A 21,606-nucleotide genomic window follows, 5' to 3' on the forward strand; every position below is an offset into this window, starting at 1 on the left:
GAAAGATGTGTAAAAGTTATGGTGCTTCAAGGCTTTAAGAAAGCTCCAGTTTCTCTTTTTTATGTTCCAACCACCATGACCCTGAGCATCACCACAGCGGTATTTTGGTTACTCTCTGGTTAGGCCTCCAGCACTCTGCACAGCTATACACTGATCTATCAGCCCTCTCACTCCTGAGTAACTACACACATGCACTCAAAAGGAAAGACATGCATTGTCATTCCTCTCTCTGCAACACACTGCTGATACTGTTCCCTGTTTAGTACGGTCTGTTTATGATGGTCTCTGTACACATTTGTTTAAACACAGTGGCCTGTCACTATTTTTCTGCCAATTTTTCACAGCAAAATAGACAAGGAAGTCTCAATATATGTGTCCAAACCAGCCTACTGATACACTGGAATTTCATGTTGATGTTGCATCTGAGTCTCACGGATGGGAAGGAAACCTCAAACCCCTCCTCTTCAAGATACAGAACTGGGCAGTTGCTGCACATCTTAGCAAAACAGGAAATTTCATGTTTCCTCTGCTGCTTATAGCAACAGCTTGCTTCACATTACTTCTGCATATGTTGACACACACACATACACCCACACACAAGCTCTCTCTCTCTCACACACACACACACACACACACATACACACACACACCCACAAGAACGCAGCCACATTTTTACATCAGGTTGTCAGGATTAGGGCCTGGTTTTGAACCGCACTTCAATGAACCAAACAGAGGTATGAAAGACTGAATACCGTGTTGTTTACATACCAATCATACAATTGTTCCTTCATCAAGGGGTACAGTTTTACAATTAATTAAATTTATTTCCAAAATACATTCAATTACAGTTCTCAATAATACACTGTACAGACTACAGTTGTGTGGCTTATAAAGTATCAGTAAGAAGTAGGCTTCAAACACCTTTTTTTAATTGATTTTTGTAGCATTTTGGGCTTGAAGGTGAGGAGAACGATAATTGAAATGCCCACAAATGAAAGACATATGGGTACAAAAAGCAGAATGTACCAGAATATAGATTCCCCACCTTCTTCCCAACACACAGATGGCTGTAAGTGCTGTACTGTGTGTATGATTTGAACAGGATCTTCACATTCAATTTCTGACTGTCCAACCATACTGATTGTCTTTGTTGTTACAAATGTCCTGAACCACTCTGTTTGGCAGCAGTTGAACGGATTTCCTGTGAGGAAAACAATGTGAAGTTTTGGAGCTAATGTGTTAGCCAGACCTGAGGGGATAGTGGACAGTCTGTTGTCCCTCAAGTCGAGCACTTTCAGGTCAAGATCTAGGAGTGATGGGGGAAGATGGTCAAGAGAGTTCCTTGAAATGTTTAAAAACTTCAGATGTTTGTAATGGGAGAAGTCAAAGTCTTGTAGGTGAGTGTTTCCTAAACCTAGATGCTGTAAAGTTCTGCTGAGACTTTGTATTGATTGTTGGACAATGAGTCCTGGATTATCGGACAGTTCCAGGTGCGTTAGTGACAACCCTGTGAATGCAGACGATGGGATTATTTCAATGTTGCATCCTTTAAGATAGAGCTGCCCAAGGGAGACAACATTTCTCCAATCCACACAAGATGAGATAGTTTCTGTTTTGATCTCATCTTCTTCAGAAGGACAAACGTCAATGTTGTTATAGCTGAGATCCACTGACCTGAGGCTTGGCAGTGAGGAAAATAATTTCAAGGGTAACCACTCAAGATCATTCAGGCTCAGGTTAAAGTAAGTCAGATTGCCAAGAGTGGTCAGCGTGTATTCATCTGCTACAATCTGATTCAGCCTGTTGTTGCTGAGGTCCAATTCATACAAGCTGCCAGAGAACTGTTCTGAAGTTAGATTTAAGGTTTCCAGACAGTTTGTGCACATTCCAAGTCTGGACAGCATAGGCATTTTCTGAATGAATCCTCGGGGGAAATACCCCACCTGGTTTCCTCTTAGATCCAAAATCTCAAGAGAGGAGATGTCACCGTGAAGACTGTCATCCCACAACTTAGCAGTCGTATTGCTTGTGTACTTTTTCAGATTGTAGAACTCAACAGTTGTTGTTGAGTTTGGGAATGTGGAGTTGTCTGCCAAGTGTTCGTAGAACCGAATGCTGTTGTGGGACAGGTAAAGGTTCCGTAAATGACTATGGCTGGGCAAAAAAGGAAAGAAGAGCAGTTTGTTATGTGATAGATCAAGTGTCTCTAGCTGGAAAGTGTCATTGAGGTCTTGTCTGGAGATGAACCACTCAATGAAGTTGTGGCTGGTGTTGAGTACCACCATCTGAGTCATGTGGAAGTCAGTTAGGCAAGGGAGATAGTTGAAGGCCAAGTTAAGCCTCTGGAGTTTGGGATTGCTGTCAAAGGCACCATCAATCTCGAACATGATGTTCCTCTGCAGGTCGAGTTCTTTGAGCAGGTGAAGGTCCCTGAACGAGGTCTCGTCAAGTCTCTGCAAGAGGTTTCCGGAAAGATTGAGATACTCCAACGACGTCAGATTTTGGAGAAGAGTGGCAGCCATTTCATCATCAAGTTTATTCTCAGACAGATCTAGAGCTCTAAGACCTGGTATCTTCTTTAATGCATAACTGGTTTCTGGGTCGCCAATATAAAGATTGTTATTTGCTAAATTGAGGCTTTCTAACAACTTTGAGTGTTGAAAAGTGTTTGATTCTAATTTCTCCAAACTGTTGCAAGCTAAGCTCAGGCTGTTTAGTGAGGGGTAATGGAGGAGAGAGTCATCTTGTAGTGTTTGCATGTGATTGTAGTTGAGCTGAAGCTCCTCTATGTTGCTTGGTAGTCCTGAAGGCACAGAGGAGAGCTTGGCATTGTTGCAGAGAGCCGTTGTTTGTATCTGCAGAGAAAAGGAGAGCACATAACTCAAATTTGTGTGTTACTGTATTTGTATGTCTTTTTGTGGGAGAGAAATGTTTGAGCTTTTTAGAAATCCTACAGAAACTGGATTTCTTTCAGGAACAACTCTAAAAGGTAGAAATTTGACTTTACATGCATTATATGTTTTACCTCAGGGCATTTTTATTCCTCAAGAATTGTTAATCTTGTCAGCTGATTATTTTACTAGGTTCAGGTAGAAAAATCACATGTCTGAAAGCAGCACTGTGACTGAGTGCAGCCTCACAGAGCAGTTAGTGAGGCTGTTGTCCTTATGATGTTTGACTATTTATCAGATTCAGTTGTTCAGTTCAGTTTTGATAAACCAGTTGATGAATTTTTCCTGGCTGACAGGTTGCGAAATTAAGAATGGTGTTTTTGATATACGTTATTTTATATATGTGTGTGTAAGTGTGTGTAAGTGTGTGTGTGTGTGTGTACAATTAACATAATATTAATGTATTAGTAGTAAATCATCGATTAGAAAATCTGGGGGTTGTGAGATTGTGAAAACTTTGCTTTGTCTTTTGAGATGGTGCTTCATTCAGTAGGAGGACTGTCAAACACCTATGTACCGAGCTTTCAAACCAAACCTTAATTATTAAGGACTTAATAATTGTTAACTGCTGATTTGACAGTCCGCCATTGTAAACGTTAATAATTTGTTAAATGGATTTGGTCTGGGTGGATATGGGTCTTCCTGATAATATGAAGATCTTTATCTTAAAATGATAAACCCTACACCTCATTAGAGATTGGGCTATACTAGTGGGAAGATGACTAATAATTATTTGGTAAATTAATCAAATTGCCAGTGGGAAATATCAGACCGTATATAATGATTTAATTTCCTGCAGGATGTTCGCATGAAAAGGTTTAGTCAACTTGTCTTTTACTGAAATTGTCCATCTGAGTTTGTCCGTGTGAAGACGCTTTTCTTAGTAACACTAGACTCACACTCTTATGTGTTTAAACATGTTTTAAACATTCATAAAAACCACATATAAATTGTATTCTGTATCCTGTTCCTCACACCTTACTCAGATAATTTCATGTCCAGCTTTTATTAAGCAGAGCTGAAAAAAAGAAATATCTTACCAGCTGGCATGGGCTGCGTTGTGGATGACTTGAGACTGCTGTCAGGATTATCCACACGGGTAACAAGCAAAGCAGGATGGGAGTGAATCCGTGGGCTGGCATTTTAACATCTTTACTGTTGACAAGATGACAGAAGGGGAGAGAAATAACGCTTTGAATGATGGCTTATTTTAGATTAGATATTTTTAACATATTATTTTTGAAACTTGAGAATACCTGCTGTTATAATTTAGTGTCATGAAAGGAGCAACATGTCCTCTGTGCATGAGAAGCTGGGGAAATCAATTGCTCCACCATAACTGGATTATTAAACGAGCAGAAGCGGCTTAACACTGAAGTGTGGAGGTCAAAGTGGTGGATGGGCACAGACATTTACATTCAACCCTGACAAACCTGGGCTCAGTTCTAGACTTTTCAGTCAACTTTTCAGATAAGTTTTTTATGACCTAGTCATAGATGACACATTTCTGCAGCTTTGAGCAAATTATTTGTGCCATATCCTAAACTTTACTTGTCAAACGTGAGAATGTTGCGTTCAGTTCATGTCTCTAATGGCGGCGGTATGTCGTCCTTATAGCGTCCACAACGTGTAATCTGTGGTTCATTTGGGTTGTATGTGGATGATATAAAGTTAGAGATAAATAATTTGAAAAAATGTTTTATATGTACAGTATATTTTTTATTTATTTAGACTTTTGATCCGGTCCCAGCCTGTGGAAATTGGTTAATGTTTTCTCTATAATATCAACTTTTATCCTGAAAACAGCTGCTGGACAATTTGGTAGAATCTCCCTAATTTCAGTTCAAACCACTGGGTGACGCACACTGAATGTGAAGGCCTTGTGTTCCTTTTTTTACTTGCGCACATTTGTAATCTTTGTATTGTAGTGGCCTGAAGAAAAATTCTGTTTTACGGGGTATCATTTAAACCCCCCACAGTGTTTTCTCTTTCATGTGAACAATTTTGTTCCCTTTTCTGTTTTCTATGATGACATTTTATCTCTGTGTTCTTGTCATTTTTTTGCTGTGTTTTACCACAGTTCAAATAAATACTTTATCCCAGCCAATTAATCTGCACGGCTAACAGTAATGAACAACACAGAGACAATAACACTATTCACTTTCTTAACTATGTTATCTGTTGTGGAGAAGAGTTACACACTGAAAAGACATTTTGCAGAATACCACTTTTTCTTTTTTCAGTGTTACTGGACTTTATAAAGGTCGTTTGAAAGAAAACTATCATCTATAATAATGACATACAAACTGTGATGACATATTCTCCTCTTATATTGTAAAAGTACACAGCATATGGTTCCATTCATCTGAATAATGATAAAAAAAATGTGATATGTTCATATGATATTGAGAGATATAAACTGAAACTAAAAATCAACATTATTAGACTGAAATGACATTGTGTCATTTGGATTTTTAAACTTTAGATGTTTAATAGTTTGCAATCCATAATTCATGGGACATTATTCAAATGCAATTGAGAGCCATTTAAGATTAATGAAGATTAATTATGCAACTTTTATTTCAGTATAGTCTGTAATGCTGGTTTAAGATTAAATTGATCTACATGCCAGAAAATGCTGTGCAAAAACTAAATGACATAAACATATTTTCCTATTGTTTTTGTTGACATTTGTTTTAGAGTCTTTATGACATCCTATATGACACTGGCAGGTTTTACTGTATGTTCCAAAGCAGGTGGTTAAATACACCAAAAACAAAACTTTTCAGCATTCATAATTTAGACAAAGCATGGGTTTCTTTTAGCTGTCATAGCATCTGTGCATACTGCATTAGTAGAGTGCACAGTGCATTTACTTACACTGGTGGTTAGGTGTAGATTTCCCAAGCCACTGATGGTTGATCTCCTGACCATATCGCTGGTTGACCCGCTGTTGCAGTGTGTGTTCTCACAGCTGCCTTCCTCTGCTCTCACTTGAGCAGTAATGCCTCTTTTTACTATTCACGGAAGCAGGCAGTCAACGGAAACCAAGTCACATGGACAAGCTGCAATCAGAAAGAGGTTCTCAAGCCCGGGGCCACAGGAAGGCGAGTGCAGGCTGAGCAGCTTTCAACCAACACTGCAGTTTTTTTTTTCTTCTCAACGCCACGACAGTAATTTTGTTATACTGTCAACTAAGGTTGGTAGCAGAACTGCCACCACAAAAACCCAATGAGAACACACCCTTCACACCCTCAGCTCATGCTGATCAGTCAACCAAGTAGAGAGGAAACCACTCAATGCACACACCCTTCCTGCCTGATTTTCTGGCCTTTCACTGCAACAGTCATCACAAAGCACACACATACACACAAAAACAAAATCATCTCTATGTATATATAGCAATGTACTGCAGGGTAACAACGCTCCTGTACCTAATAACAAAAGACAGGGAATCAAGAAGATGAGCGATGGATAACACAACTCATACCACAGCAATGTGATCTAGGGGAGAAATGGAGAAGTCCTCTAATATTTTATTTTCAACATTAGTTACAACATGGCTACTTCAAGTACCTTCAGTCATCACTATGTGTCACCCTTTCAGCTACTGAATGGACCTGAAGCTCTATTTTGTCATTTGGTTAAGTCCATTTATGAACTTGTTTTTAGTTGCCCATGGGTGCAAGAATGGGGAATTAGGAAACAGGAAGTGATGGTCCCGTCCTTGGAGAGCTGATTGCTTAGTGATCCCTTCCTGTTTTCACACTGGACATCTCTAGCTCTCACTTCTGACTCTGTTGTAAGTTTGAGAATTAACAAGATTTTCTTAGCGATAAGAATCCATGTTGAGGAGGATTTACTCTGCTTAAGTAAAACCAGAGAGAGAGCACATGAGCTGGTTGTACAAAGTGAAAAAACACAACAATAAGATGACCTGTGTTCACTGTCACTGTGTCCAGCCTCCACTGCTCATGTACAGCTAATCTCATATATTGCAAACATGAGGTTCACTGTGGGCCCACTAACATTAAGTTTCATACATAGGCTACACTTTGTCCCTACCAACCCTTGCAGTTTCTCCAGTGACCAGGAGTGACAGCAATACTGCAGAACAGTGGCAAGGACACCACAGAAGAAGAATGTTGGGGGCATTCTTGTGAAAGAGAGTTGAAGTTGTCATTCATGACCTTTGCTGCATGACCTTCTTCTATTATTCCATGTCATCTCTCTCCTGTCACTATCAAATAAATTAAAAAAAAACTGTAACTTAAAAATAAAAGAATAAACATTCTTTACGAGGTTCCTTGTGGAGTTTTTGACCATTAGTAGTGCTATCGAGCAGTTTAATGAGTTTTTGTTTGTTCTTGCGCACAGACATTAAGACGCAAATGCACGTGGGTAACGTGATACATGAAGAAGGAAAACACTGCTAGGAAGTGATCATGAATGTAATCAAACTTTTGAACTGCTCAGCTTTGTTTTGTGAGAAAGAAAAATCATTCTGCAGTATGATAGACCTGTCACTGTTAACCGCCCTGCCTTACATCTCTGGTCAGTCTCAGTCTGACTTGAAATAATATCTTCACAGTGGACATAAACTGTTACACGGGCATGGTCTACTGGCTTCAGATGTTACATGTACATGGTTTAAGTAGCTGTGTAAATCAGTATGTTCACTTCCACCTGTGGACTTGTGCAGTAGTGTGAACATGTGCAGCAGACGCGTGAATACCGAGAACTATTCTTTATCTGTTTCAGGACTTGAGGCCTCATCAACACATAGAATGAAAATTTGCATTCTATTTCTGAGAGCTGAGAGGATAATGTGGCAGTTGGGGTGTAAAGTCCCATGGGTGAGGGCGGGTGAGGGCGGGTGAGGGCGGGTGTGGGCAACTCATACCCAGCAGCAACAATGACAACTGCAAACAAGGATGAATTCTTAGTCTCTCAGGTTTAGTGTTTTTCTTTTAATTTCCTGTTTCACTTTCTTTCCTAACAGCAGATAGAGACATAATTCACATCTTCCACCTAATATCTTTCAAACATACATCACTTGTTTTTCAATATTATAAGCTTTAAATTTTACTGCTCTGCTGCAGATCAATGACAACAGATCCAGTTTTCGAAAACCTACTTGATACCAGATTTATTATTAAGCATAAGGTGGAAACCTCTATCTTCTTGAGACTTCCCTCTGCACATGACCGGGCTTTTCTGTGGTGCAAGGCACATATTTGTGTAATCATCTTGTCAAGTTGATCACTGTCCTCTTGTGGAAACAGGATGTATTACATTTTATAGGACCCCTCAAAAAAAATTAAGGTTCCTGAAAGTTTCAAGTCAGTCTTACACTGTTTGTGTTCTCAGAAGGATTTAAGATGAAGGAATAAATTATTTATGATGTAAAGATATTTCTAAAATTATATATAAACAAGTGCAAAAGCTCAAGTGTGACCTATAACACGGACCGTGGGACTGTGGTTTCTGATCTGACTGTCTCTCTCATCAGATCACTAGCTTCTCAGTTTTAAAGTGATACTAGCCTTTCCTAATGTTGTTAGAGGCCTGTTTGTTTTGCTCTGAAAAGCTGGATGTCAAAAACATGCTCCTAAATCCAGATAAAACTGAGATACTGTTCATTGGCCCAGCCCGACACAGATACCAGTTTTACCAAGTAACTTGACAACTGTTTGATTCCTCAAAGTCTGACAGTAAAGAATCTTTTGATCAGCACATTAAAGACATCTCTAAGATCACCTTTTGAGTCATATTTCACTACCAACCACCAACGTCAACCTCATGGTGGAGCTAGAGAAAAAAATCATCAATAGGATTCACATCGATGCAGGGATGTAATGGATTAATGTATGGGAACAAGGTCAATCTAAGGCATGTGTAACAGGTTTGATGGTGCTCTAAAGGAAACAGGTAGTGACACTGCAATTAGAAACACAGCCCGGAGGAAATCAGACTGACTGACAGACAGGCAGCGTTAAAACAAGTAAAGGTGAAGAGACTGACACTGATAAACAGTCTGAACAGCACAGAATGACAGGAAAGTGGAGAGACTGCTCTGTATTAGGAGACACTCAGACAGAGAAATTCAAAGACAAAGGGACCATATAAGGCAGCCACGCTCTTAGCATTGGACACACATATTCAATAAATCATTATCTTCTCCTATACACCGCAGCAGAACAGTGTGTCCACTGTGGTGTCTTTTGTCTCCTGCTGATGGAGACTGAGTGTCTGTGAGTGTGGCACTTTGGTTTTGTCTGTTTATCCTTAGTTATGATTCATGATTTCAAAACAAAAAGATGCTGCCTGAAATTTGTAAAATGCATCTCACAACAGACATACCAGACACATATTGAGAGCAGTAAAATGTTCCAGTCACCTGAATATAGCTTGAGTCCGGTGTTGCACCACCTTTATAAATCATTTTCTAAATGGTTAGATGAATAAAATATAGTAGCAATTTAGTGGGAGACTCCAGATAAAAATACCACCAATGTGAAACTTAAACTGTTTTGTTTGTCAGAGGAGGTGATTCAGGTTATTTTTAGGTCTTGTCTGTGAAAATATCTTGATGCAGTCTTTAAATTAGTATTGCTGAAGGCTGACTTTTGCTCTGCTAATGCAGGTTTCCTATTTTTGGCATATGTTCTTATATTTGTGAGGTCTTCCTGTTTACAGTTTAGTAGTGTTACTACAGCAGGTCAGGCATATGTGTGGCAGATACCAGCTTCCTGTCTTGAATAATAAGAGGCTCTAGGATTATTTTAGATATAAAAATAGGCTTTCTAACTGTTTATTCAGCCAACAGAAATATACTTATGATCCTAGCAATGTAAAATTTCAATATTTTTAGCTGTTGCTAAAAATATTGAAATTTAACAGCACATACATTATACATTGAAAGAGAACTTAAAACATTAAAACTAGAAAAATAATATACTCATTTAGTGAGATAATGTATATTATGATTTGGCGCTATACAAATAAAATTGAATCAAATTGAATTAAAAAAAGTGTTAATGACTAGATTCAAAATGGTGTCTGACAGTGAAGCTTAGCCTTATAACTTCCTGTTCTCTATAGTGGAGATCAGATGTATTTATATTCTTCTGTCTTCTGTGGAAACAGGTAAAAGATGAGAGCTGTGGACAGACTTCCTCTTGGTATAGTATATAGTAAATAGAGTAGTATATAATATAGACCATTACCTGACATACTTTTCATGCAGACTCACTCTCAGGCTGATGTGTGAACTGCCTGTGTTGCGCAGTTTCTTTTCATGCTGGAGGAACTAATGTATCTGAAGTGGTTCGTCTTGCATATTGCATAATTTGTCTCCATTCTTTACAGTAAATCAATGTCCTAAAGTAGCTCCTGCAGTTACTGTATAAGCATGTCATCACTAGCCTACACAATCCATGTATCTGCAAAACCTTTCATGGGCTAAGAAAAACAGTCCTGTTTTTCACCTTTGTGACAATGTATTTTTCACATAAATCAGTGGGATTTTGCATGATTCATTTATTTTAAGATTTAGGAATATTTCTCAACACGTAAAAGAACAATTTATCTGAACAATTCGAAATCACAAAATGTGGAGATACATGGTTTTTACCAGACCTTGACAATATGCAGTTTATAGGCTTGAGCTCTTTAGCTCTGAGTCTTCCTTCCAAAGTTCAGGGGACAGATTTGTGTAGCATGGGCTGGAAACATGTAGTGTAACTGGACAGCTGTGACTGCGCAGATAAATCGACAGGCTGTGGTATACAACCATCTGTGCTGCAAACACAAGCATCAAACCATCTTTGTTCTAAGAGTGGCACCTTATAGACTTTATTTTCAAACCCTATAACCATACAGTATCTATAGTACCATAGATAAAACCAATAAATAGTGTGTAATACTACAGTAGCACATTAAAAAGGACACACATTAACATGATACGGATATAGTTTCCACCATTACTGGCTGAGTATTTTAAAAGGGCAAATGATTCAGTCCATACACCAGTGTCCATGCACATGTGTGACAGTTGGTCCTTAAGTCCTCTGTTTGCCTTTATCAAAATACAACATTAGGTCACATTTGGCATAAAACCATTATAATCCAGTCACTGATTATAGTTCACCTGTGTTAACTCATACAACAGATAGCTATTCATAACAACGACTGTGTCACTTATTAAAATTATGTCTTAAAGTATTTGCCACAGTTTAGAAGAGTTTTGGCCTCATTCAAGCGGACAAAATATCAAGTAAATGTTCAGCACTGAATCACATGAAATTAAATTATGTTCCCCTGGTCTGTACATAAAAGGTCCAGCAGCTAAACTGTAAAAGTGGACACTTCCACGTGTATATGACTGTCCCCACACCCTTTTCCCTGTAGTCCAAAAACTGACTGGGTTCATGTGCCGCTGTAGTAGAAATGCCAACAGTCCTCTCTACGTATGTGAATAGAGTTATTTTGCTTGGAGGAAACATGACCACTTTTGACATGGTGCAACACACATGGTTGGCACTGTGTTGACAGTCAAAGTCCTGCACTCACCAGTGGCTTGATAATTTGAATGGTGGCACATGTTATTCTGCTTCTAGCCGTCCAGAGGTTTTCCCAAGTACACCATGGTGACCTCAGTGTTTCCGTATACTGCTGAGACAGCAGGGAATAGGCAGGCTTTGGGGAGTCCACGAAATGCTACTCCAAGAAACTCAAATCCTCTCTCGAAGGCTAACGTCTTGTCATCCATGTCTAGGATCACCCGAATTCTCTCACCAATCTGTGGACACATGATGACATGTTTGTGTTAGATTAAACGGACACCAGTACCACAGCAAACTATTTGGATCAATCAGTGCAAACGTTTCATCGTCATTTTAACAGAAGAATAATAGCCTGATGAGGATATGAATGACATGCAGACACAACTCCAGCTCCCACCTGATATTTTGGTGCATTGTTACACTGTGGGAAATTTCCATTAACCTCCCCATTATGAAGCAGGTTGTTGTCGACCAGGTTCCAGCCCCAGCTTTGGTCATCACTGCCCAGTAGAGCAACGTAGCCCTGGCACTGCATTGCTGCCCGCTTTGTGGCGATGCCTATCACAGCCACGGTGCCAAGGGGGCCTTCCCACCAGATCTCCCAGGCATGCCGTCCTTCCGAAAAGCCAATCTTGCCACGCGCACCATCCGTGCTCTGGGCAATAGGGTTGCGGTGCAGGGTAAAGCCGTTCTTCTTCACGTAAACATTGCGAGAGCAGTCATGGGAGCTCAAAGCATGTTGAAAGGCCTTGAGCTATAGAGGACAAGAAATGGATCAGTTAATTTACTGCTGTTATGGTTTGCAGAATCTCAGCTACAGTAATTGCATTTATTGGTGAATTCTAGAGATTTGGAAAACATCTGTTACTAGATATGGAGTCCTGCATATCCAAGTTGAGACACGGTCATGGATTTTGGTATTTCCACCATTGAGGACACAATGTGTTCCAACAGTCAGGGCTTTGGAGTTGAAAGTTTTTGTATGGGTGTTTCACAATGATCAACACAGGACTAACTGTTAATAAGAAAGAGCAGGTGTGCAAGGTTTCAATTTAAACTGGATTTTGGCATTTTAAAGTGTAGAGTCTGATCTATAACTGGATCAAAGTGAGGTCTAAGGACTTCCAAGATTCCTTGAGGCAATTGTACACGGTCCCGTGGAAAATAAAGAAATGTGTGCGACTGACAGTTCCATTCAGAGACTGCTCTAAATATAGGTTTAATTTTTCTATCATTTACCTGCATATGATGCAAAAGCTGTGATCTGATAAAATATGGGTCTATGGGCTAATGTGTGCTTCTGACAGCACCTTGTTCAGCCTGTTCCATCTTATCCTCAGTACTTTGACTCAAAACAACCTTGCACCAAACCCCATTTAAGAATCTGCCAATTTAATTCTTATGTCTTCATTTCATTCTTAAGGCTCTTTTGGCGTACGATGTTGTAGCATATTTATTTGTCCTGACGACGGTGTGCAGTTTGACTCACGCTGTAAGTGTTTGCAGAGCAAAGGTAACACTAAACGGGGAAATGTTCAAATGGATGTTGTGAACACTCACAGCCCTACCAACCGGACACAACAGTGGTACATTGGTAAACCTACTTTCCCCTTGTAGGTGGGCAGGTTACACAGGATGTCAGACCGCAGAGCCTCATCGCTCAGGGACCGGGTGCAGAGGCTGCGCCACACCTCGCTGTTTTCATCCGCGAGGATATTGTTCCAGTGCCAGCAGACCAGCGAACACCGCATCAAGTCAGACATCTCCAGATAGGAGAAAACATGCTCCAGGACCCGGGCTGGCAGCCTCCCGGCTATCCCCGCGCCTCCTCCGGCTGCGGCAGTGTAGGGAGAGCCGGCGGAGCTGCAACTAGCTGCCGCTGCTGCACCCAGACAGGAGGAGCCTCCTCCTCCACCGACGGCTCCAGACATTATAGTCCTGCTCCTCACCGACGACACCAGCCGACAGAATAGTTTGAGCTTACACCGAAGAATGATTACTAATTATGAGTTACATAGCAACATTTCCATGAAAACACACATAAGTCGCACTGGAACCACAACAGTACGGACCCTGCTCCCCCCACTTCAATGGCTGAATGGAAGTGATGCGTCAAGGTCTTGGAAGAGCAACTACACTCACTGTAATGTTAAAGAAATGAAACATATAGATTAATTAACAAAATTAGTAGTTGGTATAGATGTTACTTATAGTGGGTTATATCCTGGTGGGTTGATTTATCAGATGAAGAGAAACTCCTGCTCGAGTCAAATAAATGTTATGTCCTGTCAGGACCCCAGGGCAGCGCCGCCGTGGAGCTGACACGGTGTTGCAGTGACAGGATCCCGGACGGTACAGTATAGCAGTGTGACATTGTACCGACCATGGTACCGACCCTGTCAGACTAACAGCACAGAGGAACTGGACTTAACACAAATACCGGGGTTTCTAATAAACTCCAATTTCTGGCCTGTTACGTTCTTTTAATTTGATCCACAGTGCTTTTACTGACTGTGCTTATATTTAGAACTTAAAAATAAGGTTTAAATTTTATAAAAACATACAAACAACACATTAGAAGAAGAAAACAAAAATCAAATGATCACCTGAAAAAGCAAAGAGTAATATTAAATATTGGCAAACCACGTGACACTACTCGGAAGTGACGCGGGGTGCTCAAAAGAGTTCAGCAAAGCATCTGAGATCAAACCAGCATCAGCTACGTCTCATCTGACGGCAGAGGACCAGAGGGGGGGACAGACGGCCGGCCGGGACAGGTACACTAACTCACTTTTAGTTATTGTCCACATAAGAAGGTGTGTGTGTGTGTGTGTGTGTGTGTGTGTGTGTGTGTTTGTGTGTGTGTGCGCGCGTGCATTACCTGTGGTACTGGGACAAGCGGAGCTGCGGGACACAACTGTCTGTGTGCTCTGCGGCCTGTGGACAAGCTGCCCCCATTTATCCGCTGTCCGGGGCCGGTCCGGTGTTTTCCTGCGGTCAGACAGGTGAGCAGCAGGTCATTGTGGACGCAGGAACGTACCTGCAGCGACAGACACGCTCAACTAACCGCAGGCTGAGAGCTGAGCGAGACCATATTAACAAAGCCCCGTACGTACCTCTCCAGTTGTTCTGCTGACAGGTTGCCATCTTTATTTCTACAGGAACATAACGTCACCTGTAAATAAAACGCTGTGTGTGGTCGCGTGTGTCCTGAGGCTTGAGCTCTGCTCTCTGCTCTGTTGCTGCTTGTACGTCGCTGTGTGTTTGTTGTTATCAGTTTTGTGTTAGGAGCGAGATGACACAGCTTGTGTTGTTTGTCCTGATACGAGCTATTAGAGATTTGAATACACATGAACACCTTGTGGACAGCACGCAGTTACTGCTGCTCACTGTTCTGATGTAGAGCTATCAAATTGAGCTGCAACGTTTAGTCGATTAATTGAGTGGTTGATCAACAGATAATTAATCAACAACTAGAATTGAACCGCTGTAGTCATTTTATAAATTAAAATGCCAAACATATGCCCTTTCTAGCTCCTCAGATGTGACGATTTGCTGCTTTTCTCTGTGCTACATGATAATAAAGTGAATGTGTTAGAAACAAACAACATCTGAAGACATCGCCTTGGGCTCATGAAATCTGTATAACAGGTATTCTCAGTACTTTCTGAGGTTTTTATAGACAAAACATGTTGATTCATGGAGAAAACCATCAGCAGATTAATCGATAATGAAAACATTCCTTTGTTGCAGCTCTAATGTAAGTGGTTTCCATAAAAAGACTATAAAGTAGACTTGAGTTTGTGCTCACTCCATAACTGCCTAAGATACTAATATTCTGGTCACTAGACAAGAGTGGTGCATTTCATTTACTGTTTAAATTTTCTTTGTAAAGTGACGTAATGGTGTTTGGTGCACCGCTTGAGGACAGAATAGAGACAAAACTCTCCCCAAGTGTTTTTCAACTAATGAGCATCATGTGGAGTAGAAGTCAGGATCTAAGAAAGTCGTGTTATGCAACTTGAAACACAAATCTGACGTTATTGAATAAATGTATGAAACTGTTTTAGGAAACTGTTGAAATATCCATGAGAGTCAAAAGGTGTTGATTTCAGCTTTACTATACATTGTATTGTATACATTGTCAGATTACAGTAAAAGTCAAGTTAAGTGAACAGTAAGATGTTCTCTATGAGATGGAAGAGCTCATACCTTAAACATAAACTCAGCTGCGCAGTGACAGCTGAGTTTAAGGCATGTTTAAGGCAGCATCACAGTGCTTGCACTGAGTTAAATTAGGCGTACTGTGTAAAATATGAGACCAGCTCTGACTAAATGTTGGATTTGCAGTTATGAATATGTGTGGACAGCACATGAAAGATAAAGGAACAAAAGTGAATATCTGTTGTGACTGTGACCTGGCAAGGTCATCCCATATAAGCCGCTGGTATTCCTCACTGTTCTCCTCACTACATAATTATCTCATGTCCTCAGTACAACACGTTTGTTGCTTCACATCATTCTGATCACTGAAATGAAAGACTGATCTGTCTAAGTGCTGTCATGATGCATTCTTTACGCCATATACATTTAGTAGGTTTTTTGTGCATAAGTGATAATGATATACTCTCTCCTGTCCACTAGAGAGAGCTACACTAATGATGGCTACAGCTTCACTGTGAAAAGGGCAAACAAACCAAGCTACATTATTGAGATTAGTGTGACGGTTTTGATGGAATTAATCAAGAGCCTGTTATGGAACAATGAGTAACCATTGCTGACCACCAGCAGAGTTGGGGGAACATCTACACTTCATCATGCTTTGCTCTGTTCCATGTGTCTGCGTGGTCTGATTGGAAGATGTCAGGTCCATTTATACAATAGATAAATAATTGTAAACGACTTCTGTTCTTCTGTATTTGACTTGCTGAGGCTAAGCAGCTTTTGATTGCAGAAGGTTTAATTAGGATCAATAATGACTGCAGTCTGCTCTGTCTTCTGGTTAAATGTGACACAAGCTGACTGTGCTTGTTAGTTCATTTAGTTGTAGCAGTGAGGTCTCGGCATTGACTCTGTTTATCATGCTAGTGAGGTGTGTTTTAGATATTTTGTTACCACTTCTTTTTGTGTCTGACGAAGAAAGTTTCTCACTGACTGTGGAGAGCTGCTCATGGATCTGTGATAGATTTACCCAGTTGATCTTTACTTTAACAATGGGGGAATGAAGTCTGATGAAGCCTCTTTTCTGTTTGTTCCTGAAAACGATTCGTAGCTTCAGGGCTTCAAAGCAAGTACAGCAACATCTGGTTAGCAGCTTTTAAAGACTCGGGTCGAAGCTTCACAACTGATTTTCATAGTTTTAGTCTTATGTGAGCAATAAAAGTCCTTTTGTTCATTAAATGTAAATGTGACTGTGCAACATGTGACATAAAATTATGAATAAATAAACTGCCTGGATACAAAATATGCTTGTTGACACTGTATATGAATATATCTTACACCAGTAAGGTAGTAGCTTGGACTCAGTGTCACTGTTGTCTGATTTGTTTTAATCTCAGGGTTGATATTCATGTAACATTTCATGAGTTACAATGTGATGTGACTGGAGAATGAGATTTATTAAATCATCTGATTACTGTTATTCTCCTCTCTTTTTATGCCACTATTGTCCATCACATTAGATCACATAGTTTATCTGACAAACTTCCCAAACTGTCAAACTGAATGAAGCTTTTTCTGAAGATCTTTGAAGCTTCAGATGTACTCTGGCAGGCGGTTGTCTTCAGCCGATCCAAGCTGTTGAATCAACAATGTTGAAACAGTGAATTCTCAGCCATGCTTCATTGTCATATGCTCATCTCTACTCTGCATTAAATTTAACATGCCATGAAATTCATGTGGTCTATGCTTCTTTCATTGCAGTATCTGTGACGACGTGACCATAATGAATCCAGTGTACAGCCCTGCGCCAACAGGGGTCCCCTTTACCAATACTAAGGGTATAGGGTACCCAGGTAATTTAATGTGTTGATGTGTAATGGTTTAAGAAAATTTCTCACTCCCAAGAAATTATCCTAAATGAAGAAATTAACAAGGACTGACTTTTTGTTTTCTCTTCTCTGGGTGAAGCAGCTGGATTCCCTGTTGGCTATGCAGCAGCTGCTCCAGCATACACTCCCAGTGTCTACGCAGGAGCAAACCCAGCTTTCCCCAGTGGTAAGAAGGGCATTCTACTAATAAAATATAGAGATAGTGAAGACTCATACTTCATACATTCTCATATACCACTGTAGTATCATTAAATGAGGCCTGGCTGATAAGCAGAAAAATGTGACAGTTGAGCAAATGATTGAGTCTACAACTAGTGGGTAAAATGAAAGCATTCATTCTGTAGCAGTGTAGACAGACATTTATGTTTACTGAGCTACAAGCTCTAAGTTTCAGTCTGAAGACCTTTTTTCAAGCTGTAAAATCAAACTGCAAGCATTTGCCACCTGACTCTGATATAGAGAAAATCAGTCAAACTGCATTAGTCATACTAAAAAAAAAAGAAAAGAAAAAAGAGTCAAATCACTCCAGCTGCTCTTCATCCACAGCCGGTTACTGGAAGAGACTTGTACATTTGAAAATTGTCAGCACTAATGTGAAGCGTCTTCCTCCCACTCCAGGCTACGCTCCAGGCACTCCTTTCAAAATGTCCTGCTCTCCCAACACGGGGACTGTCCCACCATACTCCTCCTCACCCAACCCCTACCCTGCTGCTGTTTACCCTGTCAGGAGCTCCTACCCCCAACAGAACCCATACGCACAGGTCAGTACGTTTATGGTTTCAATTGCTGACAGACTTTGCACTGGTTCTGGCTTTAAGAAGTTTCATGGATTGGCCTCAGGCTGGCGCTATAATTTCTAATCCTTGGATGTTTTTGATGTTGCTGTTTCATTTTCTTGTGAATAAAATGTCACATGTCTTTATTCCTTTCTTCTGTGATCCAGGCATTAATACCCTCACAACAACAAGGCACTTACTATACACAGCCGCTGTATGCTGCTGCACCGCCTCATGTTATTCATCACACAACCGTGGTCCAGCCGAATGGGATGCCTGCAGCCATGTATGCCCCGCCAATCCCTCCGCCCCGCCCCAACGGTGTTGCCATGGGGATGGTGGCCGGCACCACCATGGCCATGTCTGCTGGTAAACCACAGTGTTTTATCAATCTAATGTTTAATTAAGTTTTATATTCACTGTTGGTCGTCATGCCAACCAACCTCATTGTTTGCTAGTGAAATATTTTATTAGGATTTTTTTGTAACAGATGCACAGGCGTCATTCATTTTATTACATTATTGTGGATTTGAAGAGAATTTTTTTTCGAAGTTGGAGATGAAGGAATTCAAATACATACACACATGAGCAGAAGACATCTGGCAAAGGCTAAAACTGAGGGTTTATTGTTTCTTTAAGAAGCAACATGATAACATTATGTGAAAACTATGTTCAGTATAATTTCTAAGTGTGAGATCACTATACACAGGTCAGTTGTGGTTAAAGATGAAAGAATCTGTAAATGTTGTGAAGTAACTGAAGTTAAAACAAATGATTCTCTATTGTCTTGTGTAACATGATTTATGATAAATATTGCTTAAAAAAGTTCGTTTCAGACCTGATTTGATTTAGACCTGAGGATGGAGCTTTAATTTAATGGCTTTTTGATCATGCTTTTGCATTATCTGAATATATATTTTCTAAAGTGTGGAACAGGAGGATCACCTATGATCAATAAAATCCTCAGACTTTACTTTATATAGATTACAGACTATTTACTTATGAACATGATAAGATATACCATGTTTGACATTGATGGATGCATATTTATATTTAGTGTCGTTTTGGATGTGTTTGTTTAAATCTGCGTATTATGTTTGTGCCCATGCGGCTGTGTTCATGTATTTGTTATTTTCCGATGTTGGAGATCTCCTGCTCCTGTGTGTCAGATATCCATATTTGGATGATGTTAATGTGTTATGTTGTTAGATACTGGTAGATAAAATAAAATTAAGTCAGTCATTCTTTCACATATTGAATAGAAAATATGGTTAATGGTGTTCACTCTGCTTCTCAGGAACTTTGTTGACGACTCCATCACCAGCGCCTGTTGCCCCCCACCCAGTCACGATGCCCACATATCGGCCTCCTGGCACACCCAGCTACAGCTATGTGCCCCCGCAGTGGTGAAGAGAGGGAAGCGTGAGTATGATGCGTGGATCTAAAACAATTCACTAAAGATACATGCAGATTTAAACTTTGTATTTCTACGTGTTGTTCTCCCTGCAGGTCAGAAGATGGTAGATATGCATTCACACTCTACTCCAGTGTTTTTTGCTCTTGGTGAAGACCTGTTCTGCCAGTGTCTGCAACCAGTTACTCTTCTTCCAGCATAATGTGAATCTAAAACACAACTACATAGAAAGAGGCCCATTCAGACAGGGGGGAGGTGAAGAATAGGCTCGTCCCCATGACCCCCTCTTAACGAAATAAGACTGCATCCCACGCCACACCCCAGCGCCAGCACCCCTACAACCTGCCGCATATCTCACATCAAACAGCAAAGCCTCCATGCAAACTTTTTGTGGACTGTCATGCAGGTTTTTATAGTTTAAACTCTTAAGTGGTGAAAAGGGAGTTTGGAATTGTTTTATTTTGTTGTTGTTTTTTTTTTTAATTTGGGAGAAGCATACGGTGTTGAATGCATGTGTATATATAAATATATGAAGTATTGCTAGCTCAGTCTACCTGCTGTGACAGATGCAAAATCAACAAAAGGCACACATCCAAAGGAACTTAAAAAAGTAATAATCTGCAATGCTGAATCACCAGTGACCATGTCTTATATGTGAAAGAAAAGACAAGAAACGTTTCTTCATGCAAAAACATACCTGCACAAATCAGTGCAGACTAAACTGTACTATTTTCACTGCTTTGTGTTTTGGTAAGTGATGCTAGGTTTTTATTGTTTCTTTCAGTGATGCAGTATATGCATTATGTCTTACCATTTTTGTATTTTAGGAGAAAGGTCGAACTTTGAGTTTATGCCTCTGACTGATGGCCATACCTACACTTCATCACTTCATGTGTTTTATTTTTCCTGCCACGCCACTTGTTTTAGGAAAAAAAAAACCCATCTGAAGCAGCTTTTGTTTCCTGCTTGAAACACTTCTGTGTTAATTCACTTATTTTAGCTGCAAATATTAGTGGTGGGGAGCAAGCAGAGGATGTTTTTTTTATTTTTTATTATTTGCACCGTGTGTGTGTGTGTGTGTGTGTGTGTGTGTGTGTGTTGTGTGTGTGTGTGTGTGTGTGTGTGTGTGTGTGTGTGTGTGTGTGTGTGTGTGTGTGTGTGTGTGTGTGTGTGTGTGTGTGTGAGAGAGAATGAGAGAGAGAGTCTATGTGTTTGCATGAAAGGACTAAAATAAAAAACCATTAAGAATGTTGCCACAGTGTGACATGCTTTGTGTTTTTGACCTATATGTTACAATAATCAGTTTGTCCTTAGGTCTGAAGCACTACATCATGAAATCACTGCTAACTGTGTACATGTTAGGGAAACATGATGTGGTTAAACTCCATTTGTGAAAAGTATTACTGAGTGAAGGCACTAATTCAAAACCGTTCATAAAGATATCTGACCTTTTGACATCGCTCGCTCGCTGTTTTACCTCAAGGTTCCAGGCTGACCCACATATCACTGTTTCAGACATGCTTTTCTATGTTGCCTCAGTCACCTCAGTTAAATAATATGTTTTGTAAATGTTATTTTTGTGATTTTGGTTCTTGTTTTGTATTCTAAAGAAAGACCAAAAATAAAAACAAATATCAGAATAAGCAGTGTTTCCCTATTGTGTATGTGTCGGTATTTTTTATCCCCAAAAAACACTTGGCAGGCAGATATGAAGTGCATATGTGTAAATTATTATCAGACTGATTTTCTGATATTTTACACACTGAATGGTTGTTAACTCCAGTTGCTCATAGCCGGTTGCAGTCTTACTGTTTTAATTGGATAATTCCAGGTTTTTTGTCTGTTAAT

At 40.0% G+C, this 21,606-nt stretch overlaps 3 protein-coding genes across 4 annotated transcripts; 1 reads left to right on the forward strand and 2 right to left on the reverse strand.

Moving 5' to 3' along the window:
* Positions 1–790: 790 nt before the first annotated feature.
* nrros (negative regulator of reactive oxygen species) lies at positions 791–6,063 on the reverse strand. The gene is made up of 3 exons (XM_022754059.1): positions 5,832–6,063; positions 3,992–4,106; positions 791–2,855 (listed from the first exon to the last, which is right to left on the reverse strand). Exons 2-3 carry the CDS (start codon positions 4,091–4,093, stop codon positions 897–899), a joined length of 2,061 nt encoding a protein of 686 aa, XP_022609780.1. The 5' UTR covers positions 4,094–4,106; positions 5,832–6,063; the 3' UTR covers positions 791–896.
* Positions 6,064–10,496: 4,433 nt separating this feature from the next.
* fbxo45 (F-box protein 45) lies at positions 10,497–13,659 on the reverse strand. Its single transcript, XM_022754127.1, has 3 exons — positions 13,123–13,659; positions 11,916–12,272; positions 10,497–11,754 (listed from the first exon to the last, which is right to left on the reverse strand). Exons 1-3 carry the CDS (start codon positions 13,447–13,449, stop codon positions 11,569–11,571), a joined length of 870 nt encoding a protein of 289 aa, XP_022609848.1. The 5' UTR covers positions 13,450–13,659; the 3' UTR covers positions 10,497–11,568.
* A 556-nt stretch (positions 13,660–14,215) lies between these two features.
* On the forward strand, positions 14,216–20,840 carry fam168b (family with sequence similarity 168 member B). 2 transcript variants are annotated; one of them, XM_022754128.1, is made up of 7 exons: positions 14,216–14,295; positions 17,441–17,532; positions 17,648–17,734; positions 18,187–18,329; positions 18,512–18,713; positions 19,642–19,766; positions 19,854–20,840. In XM_022754128.1, exons 2-6 carry the CDS (start codon positions 17,463–17,465, stop codon positions 19,752–19,754), a joined length of 615 nt encoding a protein of 204 aa, XP_022609849.1. In that variant the 5' UTR covers positions 14,216–14,295; positions 17,441–17,462; the 3' UTR covers positions 19,755–19,766; positions 19,854–20,840. The 2 variants fall into 2 exon arrangements, with proteins under 2 accessions (XP_022609849.1, XP_022609850.1); XM_022754129.1 differs by having other exon boundaries at positions 17,651–17,734.
* Positions 20,841–21,606: the final 766 nt, after the last annotated feature.

The sequence above is a fragment of the Seriola dumerili genome, unplaced genomic scaffold (assembly GCF_002260705.1).
Source record: "Seriola dumerili isolate Sdu_G_001 unplaced genomic scaffold, Sdu_1.0 BDQW01000216.1, whole genome shotgun sequence".
Classification (NCBI taxonomy): Eukaryota; Metazoa; Chordata; class Actinopteri; order Carangiformes; family Carangidae; genus Seriola; species Seriola dumerili.

Excerpts from the sequence above, each read along its gene's own strand:
- nrros (XM_022754059.1), bottom strand. The coding sequence starts at position 4,093 with ATGCCAGCCCACGGATTCACTCCCATCCTGCTTTGCTTGTTACCCGTG. Across the intron at positions 2,856-3,991 it reads AACGCAGCCCATGCCAGCTG|ATACAAACAACGGCTCTCTG; the intron begins GTAAGATATTTC and ends TTTTCTCTGCAG.
- fbxo45 (XM_022754127.1), bottom strand. The coding sequence starts at position 13,449 with ATGTCTGGAGCCGTCGGTGGAGGAGGAGGCTCCTCCTGTCTGGGTGCA. Across the intron at positions 12,273-13,122 it reads TGCCCACCTACAAGGGGAAA|CTCAAGGCCTTTCAACATGC; the intron begins GTAGGTTTACCA and ends TGTCCTCTATAG. Across the intron at positions 11,755-11,915 it reads ACAATGCACCAAAATATCAG|ATTGGTGAGAGAATTCGGGT; the intron begins GTGGGAGCTGGA and ends ATGTGTCCACAG.
- fam168b (XM_022754128.1), top strand. The coding sequence starts at position 17,463 with ATGAATCCAGTGTACAGCCCTGCGCCAACAGGGGTCCCCTTTACCAAT. Across the intron at positions 17,533-17,647 it reads TAAGGGTATAGGGTACCCAG|CAGCTGGATTCCCTGTTGGC; the intron begins GTAATTTAATGT and ends CTCTGGGTGAAG. Across the intron at positions 18,330-18,511 it reads AACAGAACCCATACGCACAG|GCATTAATACCCTCACAACA; the intron begins GTCAGTACGTTT and ends TCTGTGATCCAG.